General features: G+C 40.6%; 2 protein-coding genes across 3 annotated transcripts; both read right to left on the reverse strand.

Moving 5' to 3' along the window:
* Positions 1 to 164: 164 nt before the first annotated feature.
* Positions 165 to 21453, reverse strand: LOC124119658 (protein wech-like). 2 transcript variants are annotated; one of them, XM_048397835.1, is made up of 3 exons: positions 21372 to 21453; positions 2530 to 2820; positions 165 to 2300 (listed from the first exon to the last, which is right to left on the reverse strand). In XM_048397835.1, the coding sequence occupies exons 2-3, from the start codon at positions 2816 to 2818 to the stop codon at positions 667 to 669; spliced, it is 1923 nt and encodes a 640-aa protein (XP_048253792.1). In that variant the 5' UTR covers positions 2819 to 2820; positions 21372 to 21453; the 3' UTR covers positions 165 to 666. The 2 variants fall into 2 exon arrangements, with proteins under 2 accessions (XP_048253792.1, XP_048253791.1); XM_048397834.1 differs by lacking the exon at positions 21372 to 21453 and adding an exon at positions 5609 to 5794.
* LOC124119677 lies at positions 18426 to 21569 on the reverse strand. The gene is made up of 3 exons (XM_048397836.1): positions 21484 to 21569; positions 20455 to 20742; positions 18426 to 20226 (listed from the first exon to the last, which is right to left on the reverse strand). Exons 2-3 carry the CDS (start codon positions 20738 to 20740, stop codon positions 18605 to 18607), a joined length of 1908 nt encoding a protein of 635 aa, XP_048253793.1. The 5' UTR covers positions 20741 to 20742; positions 21484 to 21569; the 3' UTR covers positions 18426 to 18604.
* Between the last annotated feature and the right edge of the window lie 563 nt (positions 21570 to 22132).

Raw genomic sequence — 22132 nt, forward strand, 5'->3', positions numbered from 1 at the left:
TCGGCGTGACGAGCGAACGCTTTAACGCTTTAACCACTAGGCTACCCGACCGCCTGGGTTTAACGTCGCGTCCAAGATTATTGCAATAAAGCGACGTGCCTGCACGTATGTGTGTGTCTGTTTTACTAGTCTGGACTGATACCGATTTATAGTGATAGCTCGCTGAGATACCATGCCGCAGTTTAACATGAAGACTCCACACACACACAGTATACTGACTCAGAGCCGATCAGTCCTTGTTGTATATTTAGCCCCTTAATGTCGAGCGCCAGACATGGTAACAAGAAGTACTATCTTTTGACGTCGTTTGGTAAAACGCGGCCGGGGATCGAACCCCGGACCTTCCGCTCTCCGAGCGGACAATCTACCACTAGACCACGGATGCGGTCCTATCGCAGGAGTCATATGTAGGGATCGGGTGAAGCGATGTTGAAAAAATCAGCTGCAAGTGTACCTGTCCATCACTCACAGTGTGTTCTCAACCCATCTAAACGCACGTCAAACACAACAGTCGTTGTCCCCAAAAGTAATTCGCTCCAATGTCCGGTTCATTCAGCACAGTTTTACAAGCAGTTTGGCTATTTGCAATCAATTAGGTCTTGTATACAGCGTATGTGTGGCTCACAGCTAGCTTCTACATGGCAGAGTAATGTCTATCTATTTCAGTCAATCCTTCACAAAGGCGAATACTTTCACATGGTAATCGCTGGTAACGTAAAGCAAGCCATCATCATCCAGACAGATACCAAGAGTACACTCAAGGCGATCATGTTGTGTGAGAACATCTCTGACAAACTGCCCCGACTCTGTCAACTGAATCACCCTTTTGGTGTCCCTGTCTACAAGCAGGATGTCTCCTGTGCTGCTTGTTGTGACCCCCCAAGGAGATTTCAGAGCTTTGTCTCCTGAAGGGGTGTAGGTGAAAACAACTTCACCATCACAGGTCGCAGATACCAGGGATTTTACTGCAGGATCACTGAATATCAAGTTGTTATTTCTCGTGACATGAATATAGGATGGGTTCTTTATCACACCTGTGTTGATAGATTTAAGAACATTCCCTTTCATATCCAGCACGTCAACAGAGGCACGACTGCCGATACCACCTGCTACCAGTTGTGAAGAGTTCAGACAGGCTAACCCATAATACTTCCTCTTTGTCTTCACAGTTGACACTTGTGTGGGCTCAGTGTTAAAGCTGATGAAAGCTATTTGTTTTGTGTCTGGCAGAGTAACAGCTACCCGAGCTCCACCAACCTTAGCTACTTGCTTTGGACCAGTGGGAAGATCGAGACATTTCTCGATGAGTCTTTTGTTTGAAGTATAATATGCACGAAGTCTCCTATAAAAACTGTCTATCACAACAGTTACCTTAATACCATCAACAACTAATACTGCAACATCAAACAAAACCTTTGAAAAAGGCTGAATGCCCCCCTGTCTGCCATAGTCTATTGTTTTCAGGAGAACAGGAGAAGACGTCCGGTCACACAGACCTCCAACAACCTTGACCTCCCCCAGCTGCACCTCATCCACATATCTCCTCAGTTTATCTGTGTCATGTGTGAAGAAAATGGTGGATGGTATTGGTCTCTTGTCCTCACTTGTGTCCTCATCTCTGGATGCTACAGCCACAGACTCATATATATCATACATGTCTGCTACACAGTGTGACGTCACGGCTTTGTCTATGAACTCATACCGCTGCTGGTGCATCTGGAGCTCAATCTCCTGGAACTTTCTGTAGGCTTTCCATTCTTCAATACGTATCTCAGTGAGTTGGTCGATACGATCCAGCAGTTTCTTTTCTTTTTTCAGAAGAACGTCTACAGCTGCCATACGTACTTTCTGAACTTCGTCTTTCATCTCCCGTGCGTTCGTCGATAGCCTTTCAATTTTCGAATTTGTTGAAGAAATATTATCAGTGTAAGTGTCAATTTTTTTCTCTTGGTTTCTAGTTTCAGTTATCAGTCTTTCTTTTACAAGAGGCGTTATTGTATCTATGGTTTCAACATCATCACACTTCCTGTGTTTGATACTGCAGCATACAGTACAAATTGCCATCCTGCAATCTTTACAAAACAGTTTTATCTTCTCATCCTTGTGAATTCTGCACATAAAGCTTGATGCCATTGGTTTCTCGTTTCTATGGATACGTAAGTCAATCACTTTATGGTCACGTAACCGTGGCATCTTCTTGTGTAACTGGAGACACCCATCACAGAAGACCTCGTCACAAATGGTGCACCACATTGTACCTGGAGTTGTCTCCCCATCTTCTTTGCACACGCTACAGGTATCTAAACATAAAGCACAGCGTGTTACAAATAATGCAATATCTAGAAAACACACTCACATACTACAACTTTTAATACATACTGTATGTTTACGGGCCATAGTTGTTAGGTGTATAAAAGTCAATATAAACCAGCTCACTTCGAACTCAATCCTTCTCACTTTAATAAATATAAAAACTGCATTTCCAATACCTTGGGGTGCAAGACATGAAAACGTTTCAAAATTCCCTACCTGACGATTCCCCCAAATCGTCCATCAGACTCTGTATAATGTGGTTTGGTTTCAGCTGTCTGACCCACTCCTCTACTGGTCTAGCAGGGTTGGCCACCTTCGTCAGCTGTCTACAGGAGGGACATGGAATAGACTTGGCTTGAATTGCTTTAGGCTGTGTTTTGGTGTATTTCAGCAAACAGGACCTACAGAATGCGTGATTACACTGAAGTGTGGCAGGGTCTGTGAACACTTCTGTACAGATGACACAGGTCAGATGGTTGTCCGTCAATTTCTTTGCGGTGGCCATTTCTGATGGAAAGAAATAGTCCGACTTAGCTATGTCTTCAGTACGAGTTTCATGGTGCTAAGTATCTCCAATGATCTATTCTTGCAGTGATCATAATAAAACACACACAAAAAACACACACACATACATGCATAATTACACACACACACACACACACACACACACACACACACACACACACACACACACACACACACACGTACATACTCTCATACACACACCCACATACATACATACATACATACATACATACATACATACATACATTCATACATACATACATACATACATACATACATACATACATACATACATACATACACACACAGACACACACATATTGATAAAGGGACATAACTCTGATATTCATATACAAATTGGCGACGCTTGTATAAACACAGCCACCACTGCTTAAATCTGTTCACACTTGGATTCTAGAAACAAACACGTGCGATATATGGTTACGTCGTTTTGAAGAGACCTAACAGTACATTCAACATCTGTTAACATGTTACACTTATTTCAACCTGCAAGTCAGGCTACTTTCGTTATTGAACTTCAATTTACCATGATGTCGACTATATTTCAAATATATGGGTGGTTACTAACACGAGCCTGTGTGCAATGAATCCGAAATCAACATATTCCAGTTACATTTTAACAGACATCTATCGTGTTATCTTCACAGATACGCAACTTGGACGAGCACCCGGGGTAGACTGTTTTTCACTTCCTGGTCGTTGCCTCAGCCACACTGATGATCACGTGATATGTTCAAGCCATCGGGGAGAATGTATGTGAACACGTTACACGCGATACCCGTAAACTGTGATACGGTTTCTCAGATCTATTGTGAGCTGTCAGCAGATATATCATGTTGTGAGTGTTTATTGTGACGAAACATTTTGGAATAACAAATACAATGCTCCCAATACAATGTCATATGTGAAGTACTGTGCGCCATGTTCAAATACTATAATATATAAAATACACAGTACAATCAATCATGAATCATTCAAATTATATTTGCAATGAATCATTTTATAAATATTTGTTTTCTGTTGAAATAAACAGAATAAACAAGCTGTTGCGTTGTTCTTAGCAGAGAAAATGTCAATTCTAACAACAAGAAAACTGTAGAAATTATACCTTCTTATAATGCGCGCTCCAAGTCAGAAGACATTTGTCATAATGCACATGGGATCACAAATACAAACAAGATTTTGGCAATGATCTGGTATAATAGAGGTAAAAACTCCAACCTGCCACTCTGTTTGATCCCCTGTTTCAAGTGTATTAACCTGATCAGCAGCAAAGGTGAAATTAGTCTTGTTTGCAGATAGTGCACTTTCCCGTGTTCTCGTCTTTTCTGAGAGCTTCGAATTCTTTTCCAAACAAGGGGGCACGCGCTTTTCTGGTCTCTTTATTCACAACGTCCACTAGACTGTCAAAATGCACACCTGTCTCCCTCTCCCCAAAGGTCTGTATAAGACCCCTGAACTTCTGATATTGACTGGGAGGGTAGTTTTCCAACTATTCTGTTAATATTCTCAGAGAAGTTCTCTAACTTAAGGCATTCTTTGTATAGCATTCCGACATTCACACAGGAAAATTGAGAAATCATCACGTGCCAACTCACACTGAAACATATGTCTTCATAGTCACCTTTCGATTGCATAAATACTTCATTTGTGAATGGCCAGACTCTGTGTGCACTTTCTACCTAAGTGTAATCATCTTCACCACACAGAGAATCTGTATGTTCTTCTACCAGCTTGAACTACAACCATGTACATGTATATTGTCTTCTTTCGAATCCGTGCCGTACTGAAGGCCTTTCTCTGCCCCCTTTCTAATCCTAGCCTCTGCTCTACCATCAGTACTCGTGAAATCATCATCATCTCTCTTAGGTTTTCTTTCATCATTACTCATGTTTGTATACAATTGCTATATTTGTTCTTCTTAGCAGATAAAATAGCCAGCTCCATCAACATGCAAACTGTAGACTGTAATTGTATCTTCTCATCATACCCTAAATCATCATACATTTGTCATTATGCACATGAGATCAAAGTTCAGTTCAGAGTCTATGTTGCAGTTGTAAGAGTCATACTTGTTATAGATTGACTGCAGTACATTATATTATGATGTAATACTATCACAATATTAATATATTAAACTTCACCAAAAATATACATTTTTTGACAAAGCCTACCTTTGTTAGATACAATCGACCTGAAACATGTCAGTCAACTCACATAACTAAGATTTCGATTAAATAACCTTTAATTGTTAAGTAAATAAGTTTGAAAAGCCCTCACAAAGAACGTGTTGAGACATCTGCTTTTAGACCTCGCGCAAAGCGAGCGAGTTTTGAATGCATCAAACAGCTGAATAAGCCATGTAAAATACAGACTAAATACTAAGATACATATTACATACTTCACAACCCCAATATAAACACCAGCACCACTGCAGACACTGTTCACATGCGGATTTAAGGCGTCACTAGCACGTGAGATGTTCAACAGTATCGTTACGATGTTTTCCAAAGAGAAACTTGTACATTTCACACAGCACACTATTTTCAACATTCACACTTATTTCAACATTTACATGTATTTCAACAAAGCCACGACTTGAACATGAAGTACAACTGACGTCATGTCGACTATCATTTCAATCTCGCAAATCTATGAGTGTTTTTTTCAAGAATGATTCGGTGTTTGGAAGAATGATTACGAAAACAAAAGATTCAGGTTATTTTTCAACAGAGAATTAGCGTTTTACCTTTAGATACTGCTTCATGCACGACCACCGGGGTCAAACAACGTCTGTCTGCCTGGTTGACGCCTCCCACACTGATGATCACGTGACACGATATTCAGATAAGCTGTGAGATGTCATCAGACACATTAGCAATGTCCCGTTTTTTACCACCAGATATTCATTTCCTGCTGAAATATATAGACTACTGTACAACTTTGAAAGGACTTGTGACCAAACATCTGCAACTCAAACATGTGTCAAAGAACACAATAATTGGCAAACAAACATTTATCTTTAAAAACTTCTCATATGAACACAACACGCGCGCGCTTCCCTGAAAACTACCTTTTCAGTTATAAGTGTTAATTTAGACGACTGTTAATTTTAACCATATACTTCGATATATGTCTTTGGAATAACGTTATGGTAAAAATATCTGAACATGAAAAATACAAATTGAACTTGAAATACAATTGTGCCAATAATCACAAATAATAAATGGGATATTTCTTAACGTTCACACGTTTCTTAAGTCAGATGGTTGTCTGTTAACTTCTTAGTGGTGTCCATTTGTGATGGCAAGTCGTCTGATTAAATTATGGGTTCAATACGATATTCTCCAAAGGAACCTTTATTCGGACATGGTATGCCGATGATCTATTTCTGTTACTTTTAATGTAAAGGATCTGTTAACTGTAACTCTGACAGTCATACTATTCCATATTCCATTCCATATGTGAGCATAATAAAAGACCATATTATGTTGACCACAATTACCATTACTGTTTTAATGCCCCATATTCCAGTTGGTATTTCGGGGCAGATCAAGAATACAATGTAGTTCCCCACAAACAAGTGCTTATCGCAAGACCCGACTTAAGTGTGGAATGGTCTGTCAACACCTCTGCACAGATAACAAAAATCAGGTGGTTATAACAACAACTACTACTTGTACTACTACTACTAGTGCTACTACTACTACTACTACTACTACTACTACAACTACTACTACTACTACTACTACTACTACTACTGACCGCCTCCGTGGTCTTGTGGTAGAGCGTCCGCCCGGAGAGCGGAAGGTCCAGGGTTCGATCCCGGGCCGCGTCATACAAAAAGACGTTAAAAGATTGTACTTGTTGTTACCCTGTCTGGCGCTCGGCATTAAGGGGCTAAAACAAGGACTGGTCGGCTCGGAGTCAGTATACTGTGTCTGAGTGGGGTATTCATGTTAAACTGCGGCATGGTATCTCAGTGAGCTAGCACTATAAATCGGCATCAGTCCGGACTAGTACAAGCAGCCACACACACACATACACGTGCATGCACGTCGCTATATAAGTGCAATAATCTTGGACGCGACGTTAAACCCTATTTCACCTCACCTCACTTCTACTACTACTACTACTACTACTACTACTACTACTACTACTACTACTACTACAACTTATAATAATAATAATAATATAATTATTATTATTACTATTATTATAACAGTCAGTTTACTTGGGGAAGGAGTTATTGACCATCTCGTGGAAGGTGAGGCCTATACGTAGTTAGGGATGCAGATTAGGGACAAACTCCAGAATGCCCATGTCAAGGGAAAACTTCGGGCAGAGTACAAATGCAGACTGCTGTGCCCGTCCTTTCGTATTCTTTTGGTGTTGTTGATTGGACGAAACAAGGAATTCAGGGTATTGAGGTCCACCCATGGTACGATCCGGAATATGTAGAGGGCGTCATGGAAAATGATAAATACAAAATTCTTTGGAATATGCCTGTATATAGCCTCAGACGTATCCAGGCCAACAAAAAACCTGATCTTGTCTTTTTTTTAATAAATCCAATGAAATCATTTATATCTTTGAATTTTCTGTCCCCTTTGACACTAATGTGATTGACAAGATTGAGGAAAAACATGGCAAATATGCTTTCGAAATGTCACGCTTCCCAAGTACCATGTTGTCCGACTCCCCATTGTTCTCGGTGAGTTAGGTTTGGTACCTCCCAATCTGTTGACTGACATTGGGAGAGTGCACGGATTCGCTACCAGGAATACAACCCTTCTGATAATCTGGGTAATGCAGAAGGCTGCAGTGTTGGGGAGTCTTCCTGGGAGAAGTCCCATTCGCTGTCTGGGCTGCGTGTAGAGGGGGCAAGGGCCCTGAGCTGATGTTGAGCCTAACCAGTCTGACTGTGCCAACATCACCCAAAAACTTTTGGCTGCATTTTTTATTTTAATCTGTAAATAAAAATAACAATAACAATGAAATTTTTACAGCACTGAAACTCATAGAACTTAGATATATGCTCAAAGCGCTAGCAGCATGTATATATACATAGATACAAGAGTCTGTATAAATGTTACTGATAAGCAGTCGGCATTTTTTATGGATAAAAATAGTTAGATTGTGTACAGGTTTCGTCATGTTGCCTCTGTGCATAACAACAAGACATGAAGAGAGATCAGTTATCATTCATATCACAATGTAGGTATTGTCGCACTAAATCAAATAAGGGCATTGTCATCAAAATTTCATCCAAACGAGTCGTCAGGCTACAACCCCCAATTCCTTTTCACCAGATGGCCTATACCACAGCTAAAACAGCTTGTTTATATGACCAATATATCAGTTGATGTTATTTAAAATTATACACTTATATAAATACTATACATGTTTTAAACGCCAGTGTTGATGTTGAAGAGAGACCATGGGAGTATCGCCCAGGAACTAACTCCATCCTCACTGTGAGTCCTACATGTTGAACTATCTGTGAATTTGGATGGGGCATACGCATGATTCAAACTATGTTCTACTTACTTAGATCTAGAGAACGCCACCTTCACCACAACAGTCGGACAATCAAGACTCAAAGATTACAGTTCACATGATATGAACACAGCGGGATATTATGGACCGGCGCACTTCAGATTACATTTGTAGAGGCTGATCCTCCATGGCCACGAGTGATATAGTGTGTTGGTGGTGGTAAATGTTATGCAAAGGTCAATTCTAAACCATATTGTTATGTGCAAGACCAATAAAAAATCACGATCGACTCGCGATACATGGAAATCTAAGCTAAACCGCGAACAAACGAACAATTATAATTAAAGTTATTGTAAATTTAAATAAACTGGGCGGCAAAAGAAAGTATAGGTCGAGTTCCATGATCGATAACAAAAATAACAAGAAGAGGTTTTGTTGTTAATTATAACGTAACCTAGGGAGGGGTAACAAATGATTGATCAACCACAGTTTGAATGAAATTGTGCAATCACAGGTAATATAAGCTCAAGGTAAACAATGGTGGGGTAAGAAATTTCATTTTCAAAAGTTGTCTGAAATATCACAAAAAATTGTCAGACACACTACAAGTTCATTGTCGACACAGTTGCCTTCAATAGCGTGTATGACCTCCAGCTGCCTCAAGGCATGCTGTGATACGCCGCCTCATCGATGACGTCAGTCTTCTGATGACGTGGACTGGAATCCGTTGCCACTCGTCTCTCAGGGCCTGCTGCAATTCTTGTCTGTTGACGGGAGGCTGATGGCGTGCTCTACTCTGTCTGTCAAGATGGTCCCACAGTTGTTCAATGGGATTCATATCGGGTGAATGGGCAGGCCAGGGCAAAACGTCAACGTTCTGTTGGTTTGGGGAGTTCCGAGTCAGTCTTTGCAGTATGGGGCCTGGCATTGTCGTGTTGAAACAATGCACCCTGCTGTTGGTTTTGTCAGAACGAAATGCACAACAGGCTGCAACATTTGGTCTCTCTACACTGCACAGCGTTCAGGTTTCCCTGTATAATCACAAAAATCAGTCTTCTGGTCTCCACAAATACCGCCCCACACCATGACACCTCCCGCGCCGAATGGATGGACCTCTCGAATACACGCCGGAGCCAAACGTTCCCCTCTTCGTCGATAAACTCGTTCTCTGTCTTAAACCGACTTTCATCACTAAACAGCACTCGACGCCAATTTCTCAATTACCAGCGTCGAACCTGCCTCGCCCATCGCAGTCTTAGGCGTCGATGTTGAGCAGTCAGTACCATTCCAGCAGCACGAAGTCGTCGTAGCACTGTACGTTGGCTGATGGGATGTCCAAACGCTGTTGCTGCCATCGCCGTCGCCGTTACGAATCTGTTTCGCAGGTGAATGAGCCGTATCTTCCAGTGGTGTTGTCACTCGGGGTAGTTCGGTTCTAGGCCTGTCTTGTGTTCTTTTCTGTCTGCCTGTACCGTTGAATTAACCTGGCTACTGTCAATGGTGTACAACCAAACCTTCTGGCAAATTGGACGTGTGTTGACCCCATTTCGGCCATGGCTCTCTCTCTCTCTCTCTCTCTCTCTCTCTCTCTCTCTCTCTCTCTCTCTCTCTCTCTCTCTCTCTCTCCCTCTCTCTCTCTCTCTTTCTGTCTCTGACAGTCGTGACATTTCTTTTGTGTGCTTTCACCACGTGTGGTTATACCCACGCATTTATACAGCTAACATGCACGTGCAGTTTATGCCATAGGCGAGAAACCTGTTTCACCATTTTGGTGTCAGCGCACGAGCCCCGTCAAAGGTGGCGCGTTCGGGTGAGGTGTTTTTTGGTATCTGTTCCTGGGCAGTCATTTTCCCAATACCCACTTTTCACTAGTTATCGCTGTTTTAAAATTACAAATTGCCAACCTATACTTTCTTTTGCCGCTTAGTTCACATACCAATAATATAACGAAAAGTAGATTCCATTGCAAACAACGGTGCATGATGCCTAATTCAAACTTGACCCATAAGCTTGTGCATCGAGGATAAGTTGGTCTTTTTCATATATTTGAAACCCTTTACATAAGCATGTGAATCATTGACAAAATGTATGGGACCGTCTCCGTAGTCTAGCAGTCTAGTGGTAGAGCGTCCGCTCGGAGAGCGGATGGTCGGGGGTTCGATCCACGGCCGCGTCATACTAAAACATGTCAAAATATGGTACTTGTCTGTCGCTCGGCACTAAGGAACAGGGTCTGGTAAGCTCTGAGTCAGTATACTGTTTTTGTGTGGGTATTCATTTTAAACCCAGGCATTGTTGGCTACAATCCGGACTTGTATAAGCAGCCACACATACACAAATATACGTGCATGCACGTCGCTATTTTAGTGCAATAATCGTGGATGCAACGTTAAACACCATTTCACCTCACTTAGGTATGGATGTTACAGTCAATGTGTAAAATGACTAAGATTTTCATCTAGGCAATTTACAATCTGTCTTAATATTTCAGTACTTTTCCAAACTGATTGAAATATCGATCCATTTATTATATTACAATCTCACCACCCAGTGTCTTCTGGCTTCTAATCATTGCATAATTTGTCTATTGTAATGATTAAAAACCCATCTTAATAATTTTCATTCAATTTGTCAAATACATGGACATATTTTTCGGTCAACCTGACTAAAAAAGACTCTTCCAAAAGGGAAATGCAAACCAGATTTGTGTTAGGTAGGAAAATACATTTTTACGAGGAACCGTACAAGGTGTTAAGCCAAAATGTTGTGGAGAGAACACTTGGTGATTGTAGTCATCACAGTTATCGGTACATAGGAAAAGTGAAAGGTGAAGGTCAGCTCCCATCAATAAAGCGTATGTCCCCCGTTGGAATCGATAGCGGCCTGACATCTCCTACCCATGGAAGAGACGAGTATGCGAATCACGTCCTTTGGAATGGTAGCCCACTCGGCCTGCAACGCAAAAGCCAACTGCTGCAACGTCTAGGGGTTGTGGCTGACGTCGGCGTAGCCGTCTATCCAATTTATCCCACAGGTGCTCTGTCGGGTTCAAATCCGGGGATCTGGGTGTCCAAGGGAGAACATCAAAGTTATTGATGTGTAGACAAGCTCTTGTACTCCGTGCTGTATGCGATCGAGCGTTGTCCTTCTGGAATACACCGTTGCCGTTGGGAAGACGTGTGGTAGGAGAAATTCGTTGATGTATCGTTGAACCGTAATATGGATCAAACCTGTCCGGCGATGATGAGAGATAGCCGCCCACATCATAACGCTAACCCCACAAAACCTGTCCAATTCCTGTACGCATTTTCCAGTGTAACGTTCTTCCCGACGTCTGTAGACCAGTGCTCTTCCATACCTTCGATGGAGGAGAAATCTTGATTCGTCCCTGAACCAGACATCTCCCCATCGCAGGTGAGGACATACCCTGTGTTGACGACTCCACTGCAGTCGTTGATCGGGATTCCCCTGCCTGAAAGCGGCCGATGACGTTGTTTTTTGCACTTCTTGTTAATATTGGCATGTTGTTGAACTGTCACTGATCGAATGACGCAACATTCAAGGCCTTAATAAAGCTTTCAAAATGTTTCACTATCGACATGTGGATGCTATTTCAGTGACAAAAAAATGCCTGATGCAATTCCCGATTTTGACATATGTTATCAGGTGAATAATTGACATGTCTTCGTATGTGTTTGTGACGGGTGACACCGGTGGGGCAGGATACACTCACCTTTTCACAAACACCTGGTATCAGCACTATTTAATAGTGATTAATAAACACATACTTATCGTACAATGGATACAATTTTTCCGCTCTTATTACAACGCCTGATTATAATGCCGCCTGTCTACTGTCAATTGTCATGTGGATATCAACATCGACAGAGACAGAGGATCATTTAAATGACTTTTTTATGCCTTAGTTAGGTTGACGTTTCATAAAGTTATTTTGAAAAGTAATCACACAAGCACTGCAACAATAGCCGTGAACTAAAATTGATACATACATGGGGGTTTACGGGGACACCCATGTTAGTATTGTTGATAATCATGTCTGACACACCCGTGGAAATTCCAACGTAAAATAGGTCCCAGGTGTACTCGTAACTGATTAAATGGTGATTGGTTATTGATAATTTTGTGCAACGTTTCACCGACTACGTATATCGTATCTCATGATATTAAGCCCTCGTTAGCATGGTTCAGATTCGATTTTCTACAGACTGTGTTATAGTTGCTTTGTGAAAAAGGAACTCGATCACACCTTTATGTTCAAACTAAGTTCCATAACAGTGAAGGGATTCGATAATGGAATTGACTTACATGACATTTTGCTGAAAATATTTTTTAGATGAAATTTTCAGAATACTCCTTTTGCTCAAGTAGAGGATATTTACTTGACGCTGATGACCCTGTGCTAGCTGACAATGCAGGTAATTGAGATTCAAGTATATGTGTTGCTGGTCTTTGTTTAACACAATGGATGTGATTAATAATAACTATACATATACTGGGATACATGTTACGTTCATGTTAATGCAGCAAAATGAAAATAATTAATGTCCAGAAAGGCGAAAGGCGAATTTTAAGCCCATGATAAAACAAACATCAAATATCATACATGTTTTAAAGCCGCCCTAAAGTGATAAGTCTACTGTCCTGCTCTGAGTGAGATAGTAGGAGTACTGACTGCAATCCACCCGGGTAGAGAATATGTCTTCAGCAAGCCGTGCTTGCTGTTAAAGGCGACGACGTCAGGCTCGCTGACTTGTTTGATGCATATCATCGCATCCGAACTGCGTAGAGTGATGCTCATGATGTTAATCACTGGATTTTCTGGTCTGGGTTCGATTATGTACAGACCGACGTCATATATAGCTGGAATTTTGCGTGCGGCGTTAAACAACAAACAAATTAAACAAAAATGGCTACAAACCTACTGTGAATCCTGGCTTTTGTACCTATTTATTCAGTTGGTGTGGAATATACATGATTCTAACTACCTTTTACTTACGTTCTACTATATGACCTATATATTAAAATAGCAAGCACAAGGACTAGATAATGCCTCCTCATTAGTGACAGTCGTATAACAATGACAATCATATGAGATATAATTGTAGTTACTCACCTAACAGTAATTCGTTATCTGTATTTATCAATATCGTGTGTCTCCGTTGGGTTCAAGACACGTCCGCACACGACGTCATGCAGAGCTCGTCAGACGTCGGGTTACCAGTACTTCATCCGTGTTAAGCTTCGTTAGTTTGCAGGAGGATAGGTCGTGTTCTAATCTAATGGTCAAGGTAGTCCCAGCGGTGTTCAAGTGGCGACACGTCAAGGACGCGAGCTGACCAAGGGAAAACGTTGAATTGACGTTATTGAATAGCAGATGGTGGTGTTTGTGATCTTGTGCTGCCATGTTGAACAATATCCGTGTGTTTATATTAGTTGTAGGAAGGGACCCAATGTCTCACGCTTCATGTAATGTTGTGCTGTGAGATTAGCATTGAACACAGCAAATTGAGACTTTTTCACACAAATCCAAGCTAAAAATCTTGCCGCTGCCACTACACTGAGCCATGAATTCTTCCCGATGAAGATACAGATGTGCTCTACCATTCTGCTCTGAAAAGCTGGAACCAGCTCTGCCCAGACACAAAATTACTTCCTGTTCTGTCATCGTTGTGCAGAGCGCACACACGTCTTTGACGTCGATTATTACGTGTCAACAATGACCACCATTAAAGTCGATAAGCCACAGTGACGCGGACGCCTGGATACCGTGAAACAGCTGATATGTCGTCGGGCAGTTCATGCTGATGACGTCACAGCCAAACGTTGATTCCTCAAATGAAACATAGGCTAACAGGGCTAGGTCATTTGGTGGTCGGTCTGTCCTTGGTCTGTCGGCCCTGTCTGTCATTATCGTGACAGAAAGCTGGTGATGTTTCATGAGTGCAAGCAAGATGTGTAGCGATTATGTCAAGTCTGTATTCCAACTACAGCTTACCAATTACCCTTTCTCTCGGTACTGCCAATATACATGACATACAGTATTGCTGTTGATTTCTTTACCCCTTGTGCATTGACGAATATTCTGAGTAGTTTTATACCAATATGCATCATGTTATCATACTGCGCCAGTATTCCCAATGTTAGAGAATACAGTAGGTTCACACGAAAACCAGCAGACAAAAGCAAGCTTTCAGTTGCACCCCTGTCTGTTGCATGTCCACAATAAATTTTACATGATTATCGAAATTATTTTTGTAGTTTATCTTGCTCTTCAGTCTATTCAGAATTGCATGCTTTGACATCGCACTTGAACATTGGTAGTTCATGGATGTTTTCTATAAGTTGCGTCTAAAGGCGAAATCAACGTATGAACTGAAAGACCCAATGAATTTATCAATCCACGTAAACTATGTTGTCTAACCCTTTCCTTTTGCATGAACATGAATAGTGTTTCAATATCAGCCAGGCCGTGGTGGATAAAGTGCTGTTTTTCATGCCCCAGTTTATGTTCAGACAACCCGATCATTTATTACTGTATGCTGGCAAATTAAACCGACCAGACAACATATTAATACAGTCAGAGGCCTTTGATAAGGAAAATCTTTCAAAACTATGACATCAGTTGCCCTGTCAAGGAAAATTACATAGAATTTATTAACTAAAAGCAGATGCTTTCACACAAGATTATAATATACGTAATGCACCCTAGATTGGTTAATACTGTGTCCAGATAATATCAGCGTGGTGATGCATACCACCATTCACCAGATAGTTATGCTGTATCAGATAACGGTACTTGAGAGATATGGGGTATCTCATTTACCATGTGATATTGTCATGTACATATTTGCCCGTTGATCTTCGGACTGGTAGTTAAGAGACCTAGTTGTTGCTTTTCCACGTGGCTTTGGCGTGTTTTCAACACACTGATAGCACTGATGCTGGTACAAGAACAAATATTACACTCAACTGTTACACTGCAGGTTACTTTAATATTTAATTCATGAATAAATTGGTCAGAGCTTTTATTTAGCCCCTGCATGCACTGGACACCATTGTATCGTTTCGTAGTAGCCTTCACTAGTCTGCTTGGCTGACTGACTGTATTGACTGTATTGCATGGGAACAGAAGACAAAAGAGTCCCTTGGATCATATCCACTATACCATAAGCATACGTTTATGAATCTCCATCAAATAGTGATGATCCTAGGTGTCCGCGAAAAGTACAGCATATCCTCCTCCACCAGAGGCATCCGACAAATTGTTTACAAAATACAGAAACTGAACGACAAAACCATCACTGACTGATCCAGTGTGTTAGCAACATCAAGATGTCCAGCATTTGGATTACCATCATTGCAGCTACACGTACACATGCATGATTGCGTAGTTTATGGTATCACTGTGTGTGGCTAACCAGAAGGCTCCAGGGTACTCTTAAGTCATCGTCACAACACATGACGTCACACTGCAATGTTCTTGTACATATCTACCATTCATTCAATGCGACTCTTGCTATTGACGAATCATAATGGAATGGTTTATGCTATAAATGCAATGAGATTATTCGTTAGTATGAGAGAAGGAAAAAGCTCAATAGCATGCAAATGTGTGTCCGAGTTTGGTACGATTCTATGTATGACATTGTATATTTTGTTAGATGCAATCAGCACTTTATTGATTTCTCAGTTTTTGCAACTCAAATCGAAATTATCTTTGTAGTTGTATAACAAGTAGCACTTGCCATTTCTGTATTTGATATTGCGAATATCAAACTGGTCCAGTGAATGGATGTAGAATATTTGTTTCGTTTCAAATAACATCAGAATGAATCTTCGATATCAAAGCTTTATACCATAAGCTCAGTTAATGAACAAGAAAGGGGATGAAACGTTCATCATTTATTACGGATAAAAAAAAATTGTCTAATGCCTGAGAGAAGTAACCTCTTTTAATTGTCTGTGACTGAGTGACTTGGACGAAACGCCGGTTTTAGAAAGTAAAATGTGCCGGTTGATGTCAATGTCAGGACAATGTAATGTCATAGGGGACACCAAATCACATAATGCGGCATCAACGTGTCATCACCTCTTCGCATTTTTGTTTCAGTTTTTTTACACAAACGTAATTTCGCTTCTGTCGTGAGTGTTTTTGATACTATTAATAAATATTATTAACCGCCATCAATCAGTTTTTTTGTCTCATCAACATTATCTTCTTTAAAAAACTTGAGACGAGTCGCCAATATTTTGCAACGTGCTTTAAAAGTTGCAAAAAGTAAAATTACAATAGTTAAAGCATTATAAGTTAAAGAAACCACGACTGATGAGAGCGATCCTTCAGATTAACAAAATCTTGCATGAATTTAGCAAGGATCACAAGGAGAGTTCAGGCCTCAGCAGAGTTTTTGTATACAAACAATGCCAGTTAGTAGCCCATTGGTGGATCGTTGACTCAGATATTGCTTGGACGATGGTCTCTCAGAGATCAGAACATTTTACAAATTGTGAGAGGCCATATAATTGAATTCACTGAGACTCGGTTGTATGAAACCAAAATCAATGGAAAACAGGGACTAAATAAATTATATATTAATATCATGCTGAGCAAGGGAATCGTTGATCACCATCAACATAATCTTGAGGGTCACGTCAGCACCGTACCAAAATTGAGGTCAGGTGAGGTGAGGTGAAATGGGGTTTAACGTCGCGTCCAAGATTATTGCACTTATATAGCGACGTGCATGCGCGTGTATGTATGTGTGAGGCTGCTTGTACTAGTCCGGACTAATGCCGATTTATAGTGCTAGCTCACTGAGATACCATGCCGCAGTTTAACATGAATACCCCACTCAGACACAGTATACTGACTCCGAGCCGACCAGTCCTTGTTTTAGCCCCTTAATGCCGAGCGCCTGACAGGGTAACAACAAGTACCATCTTTTAACGTCTTTTGGTATGACGCGGCCGGGGATCGAACCCCGGACCTTCCACTCTCCGGGCGGACGTACCAAAATTGAGCAAAAGTTATTCTAAATTTCAAACATCTAAATCACTCAGTAGATACATGATACACATGTAACTGAAATACTTTTCCAAGTGTCTTTACACCGTCCACGCCAACTACATGTACGTTATAGCGGAGGCGGTCTCTAAATAATCGAGTTTGGACCAGATAATCCAGTTATTGACATCATGAGCATCGACCCACGCCATTGGGATTCGATGACATGAATCAACCAAGTCAGCGAGCCTGATCACTCGATCCCATTAGTGGCCTCTTACGACAAGCATAGTCGAATTTTATGGCAAGCATGGGTTGCTGAAGACTTATTCTTACCCGGATCTTCACGGGTCCTCCAGCTACGTGAAATGATTTTGTACACACATTTCTTACATTACTGTTTAACCATGTGTGATCAGATATGACTCGCGTTCGGTGGTACCAACTGAAAAGGTTACACATACACCATTCATACAAAAGATATAGGGTATACAATATACAGAAACTCGATGAGATGTTGTTATGTAAGGTTGTGTACTCAACACATACAGTCGACTAGTAAATGGCCTGACAATTACATTGTCATATTAATTCATATATTTGTTATATATCTAGTGAAATCTATGTTTCATTTTAGTTAAATAACACTTTATGCCGAAATTACACTTTAGTCTGCCTGCAGACTAAGGACCATAAGACTATATAATATAACGAATAACAATTGTATCTCATGTTGTGACCCTTTGCGCCGCGCATTACTATTTTTATTACATGTACATTACACAACAATGTAGAAATTGTAGAAACATACTTGACTCCATGTGCAAATAGATATGCTGACAAGCACACACTATAGTTCACAACAAAGCCAGGCTAAAGCCATCGATCATACCATTTTGTTGTGAAATTAATTGTTGAGTGATCAGAGGAAAGACATCAACTAGGATTCACAACAGACTAACATTACAAATGCAATGCTAATCAATGATGGATTATTAAGCGCTTTGTGCTAACTTGATGATCGTAATTTCAGGAAACTGTGTATAACTATATGTTTATTTCCATCGCTGCTAATGGGAACATTAAGCTAAATAGTTATGAAGACCCTATTCTCGTTACATTTCATATGTAGCGGTTATGCAATCAGTTCTCATTATTTCAGTCTTGTACACATGATCCACACACAGACTGTTCATCAAAGTAATTTTCATATTGATGAATTCAATGTTTTTCAAAACCGTATACTCTTACGTAGCGACTGTTATTTACATACAACACACTGTCATCATCCAGACAGATACTATGGGGATAATGCATGCCATCCTTTTGTGTGAGGACATCTCTGACAAACTGCCCCGACTTTGTCAGTTGAATCACCCTGTGGGTGTCTCTGTCCACAAGAAGGATGTCTCCTGTCCTGATTGTTGTGATACCTTGCGGGTATGTTAGAGCTCTGTCTCCTGTGGGAGTGTAGGTGAAAACAGTTTTGCCTTTTCTGGTCACTGACACAATAGATTTTACTGTTACTTCACTAACTACTAACTTTTTTTCCCCAGAAACATGTATTTCATGTGGGTTCCTTATCACACCTGTCGAGATAGATTTAAGAATATTCCCTTTCATATCCAGCACGTCAACAGAGGCACGACCATCGTAACCACCTACCAGGAGTTGTGAAGGGTTCAGGAAGGCTAAACCACCATATTTCCTCCTTGTTCTAACAGTTGACTGTAATGTAGGTTCAGGGTCAAAGTTGATGAAAGCTATTTGTCGTGTGTCTGGCAGAGTAACAGCTGCCCGAGCTCCACCCACCTTAGCTATTCGCATTGGCTGAGAAGGAAGTTGGAGACATGTATTGAAGGATGTTTTGCTTGGAACGTAACATGTGCTGAGTCGACGATGTAAATAATCTATCACAGTAATTACCTTGATACCATGAACTGTCAATACAACCACATCACGCAAATCATAAAACATGTCTCCAGATCTACAGTCAATTTCGTGCATGAGAACAGGAGAAGACGTCCGGTCACTTAGACCTCCAACAGTATTGGCCTTCCCCAGCTGCACCTCATCCACATATCTCCTCAGCTTATCTGTGTCATGTGTGAAGACAATGGTGGATGGTATTGGTCTTTTGTCCTCAGTTGTGTCCTTATCTCTGTATGCTACAGCCACAGTCCCATATATATCATACATGTCTGCTACACAGTTTGCCTTCACGGCTTTGTCTGTGAACTCATACCGCTGCTGACGCATCTGGAGGTCAATTTCCTGGGACTTTCTGTAGGCTTTCAATTCTTGTACACGTGTCTCAGTGAGTTTGTCGATGCGATCAAGCAGTTTCTTTTCTTTTCTCAGGAGAACGTCTACAGCTACCATACGTTCTTTCTGAACTTGGTCTTTCATCACTTGTGCGTTTATCAACAGGTTTTTAATTTCCGAGTTTGTTGATGAAATGTTATCATTGTAAGTTTTAATCTTCTTCTCTTGGTTTCTAGTTTCATTGATCAATGTTTCTGTTACAAGAGGCGTCATGGCATCTATGGTTTCAACATCATCACACTTCCTGTGTTTGATACTGCAGCATACAGTACAAATTGCCATCCTGCAATCTTTACAAAACAGTTTTATCTTCTCATCCTTGTGAATTCTGCACATAAAGCGCTGTTCCTTTGGTTTCTCGTTACCATGGATACGTAAGTCAATCACTTTATGGTCACGTAACCGTGGCATCTTCTTGTGTAACTGGAGACACCCATCACAGAAGACATCGTCACAAATGGTGCACCACATTGTACCTGGAGTTGTCTCCCCATCTTCTTTGCACACGCTACAGGTATCTAAACATAAAGCACAGCATGTTACAAAAACTACAATTTCTAGAACACACAACCACATACTACAACTTTTAATACATACTGTATGTTTACGAGCCATAGTTGTTAGGTGTTTAAATGTCAATATAAACCAGCTCACTTCGAACTCAATCCTTCTCACTTTAATAAATATATAACTGCATTTCCAATACCTTGGTGTGCAAGACATGAAAACGTTTCAAAATTCCCTACCTGACGATTCCCCCAAATCGTCCATCAGCCCCTGGATGACGTGGCTTGGTTTCAGTTGACTGACCCACTTCTCTACTGGACTGTCAGGGTTGGCCACCCTCGTCAGTTGTCTGCAGGAGGGACATGGAATAGACTTGGCTTGAATTGCTTCAGGCTGTGTTTTGGTGTATTTCAGCAAACAGGACTTACAGAAAGTGTGATTACACTGAAGTGTGGCAGGGTCTGTGAACACTTCTGTACAGATGACACAGGTCAGATGGTTGTCCGTCAATTTTGCGGTGGCCATTTCTGATGGAAAGAAATAGTCCGACTTAGCTATGTCTTCAGTACGAGTTTATGAAAATATATTTCATGGTGCTATGTATCTCCAATGATCTATTCTTGCAGTGATCATAATAAAACACACACACACACAAACACACACACACACACACATACATGCATAATTACACACACACACACGTACATACATACATACATACATACATACATACATACATACATACATACATACATACATACATAGAGATACATATACATACATACACACACATACATACATATATACACACACATTTATAAACACATATACATATACACACAGAGAGACACACACACACCATTTTGATTCCATGTTCAGCTACGGGTCCTGTGTCCAGTACAATGGTCTACTGATAAAGGGGCATAACTCTAATATTCATGTACGAATTTGCGACGTTAGTATAAACTGTCACCACTGCATAAATCTGTTCACACTTGGAATCTAGATCTCACAAACACTTGTGATATATGGTTGCGTCGTTTTGAAGACACCTAACAGTACATTCAACATATGTTAAAATGTTACACTTATTTCAGCCTGCAATTTAGGACTCGAGGAATGTTCAAGCTACTTTCGTTATTGAAGTTCAATTTACCTTGATGTCGACTATATTTCAAATATATGAGTGGTTTTAACACGAGTCTGTGTGCAATGAATCCGAAAACAACATATTCCTATTGTATTTCAACAGAGATCTAGTGTGTTACCTTTACAGATACGCAACTTGGACGAGCACCCGGGGTAGACTGTTTATCACTTCCTGGTTGTTGCCAAGGCTTGCACTGATGATCACGTGACATGTTCAAGCCATCGGGGAGAATGTATGTGATCACGTGACACGCGAATCTCGTACACTGTGACACAGTTTCTCAGATCTATTGTGAGCAGTCAGCAGATATATCATGTTGTGAGAGTTTATTGTGACGAAACACTATTGGAATAACAAATACAATGCTCCCAATACAACGTCATATGTGAAGTACTGTGCGCCGTGTTCAAATACTATAATATATGAAATACACAGAACACAGTACAGTAAATCATGAATCATTCAAATTATATTTGAAATGAATCATTTTATAAATATATTCGTTTTCTGTTGAAATAAACAGAATAAATAAGCTGTTGTGTTGTTCTTAGCATAGCAAATGTCAATTCTAACAACAAGATAACTGTAGAAATGATATCTTCCCATCATGCTCCAAGTCAGAAGACATTTGTCATTATGCACATAAGATCAAAGTTCGGTTCAGTTGTAAGAGTCATACTTGTTATAGATTGACTGCAGTAAAAAAGTTCGTGAATATAGAGCACGGTATAATGATATTTTACATTGTAATCACAATATTAATATAT

The sequence above is a fragment of the Haliotis rufescens genome, unplaced genomic scaffold (genome assembly GCF_023055435.1).
Source record: "Haliotis rufescens isolate VD_foot unplaced genomic scaffold, xgHalRufe1.0.p SCAF_17, whole genome shotgun sequence".
Lineage (NCBI taxonomy): Eukaryota > Metazoa > Mollusca > Gastropoda > Lepetellida > Haliotidae > Haliotis > Haliotis rufescens.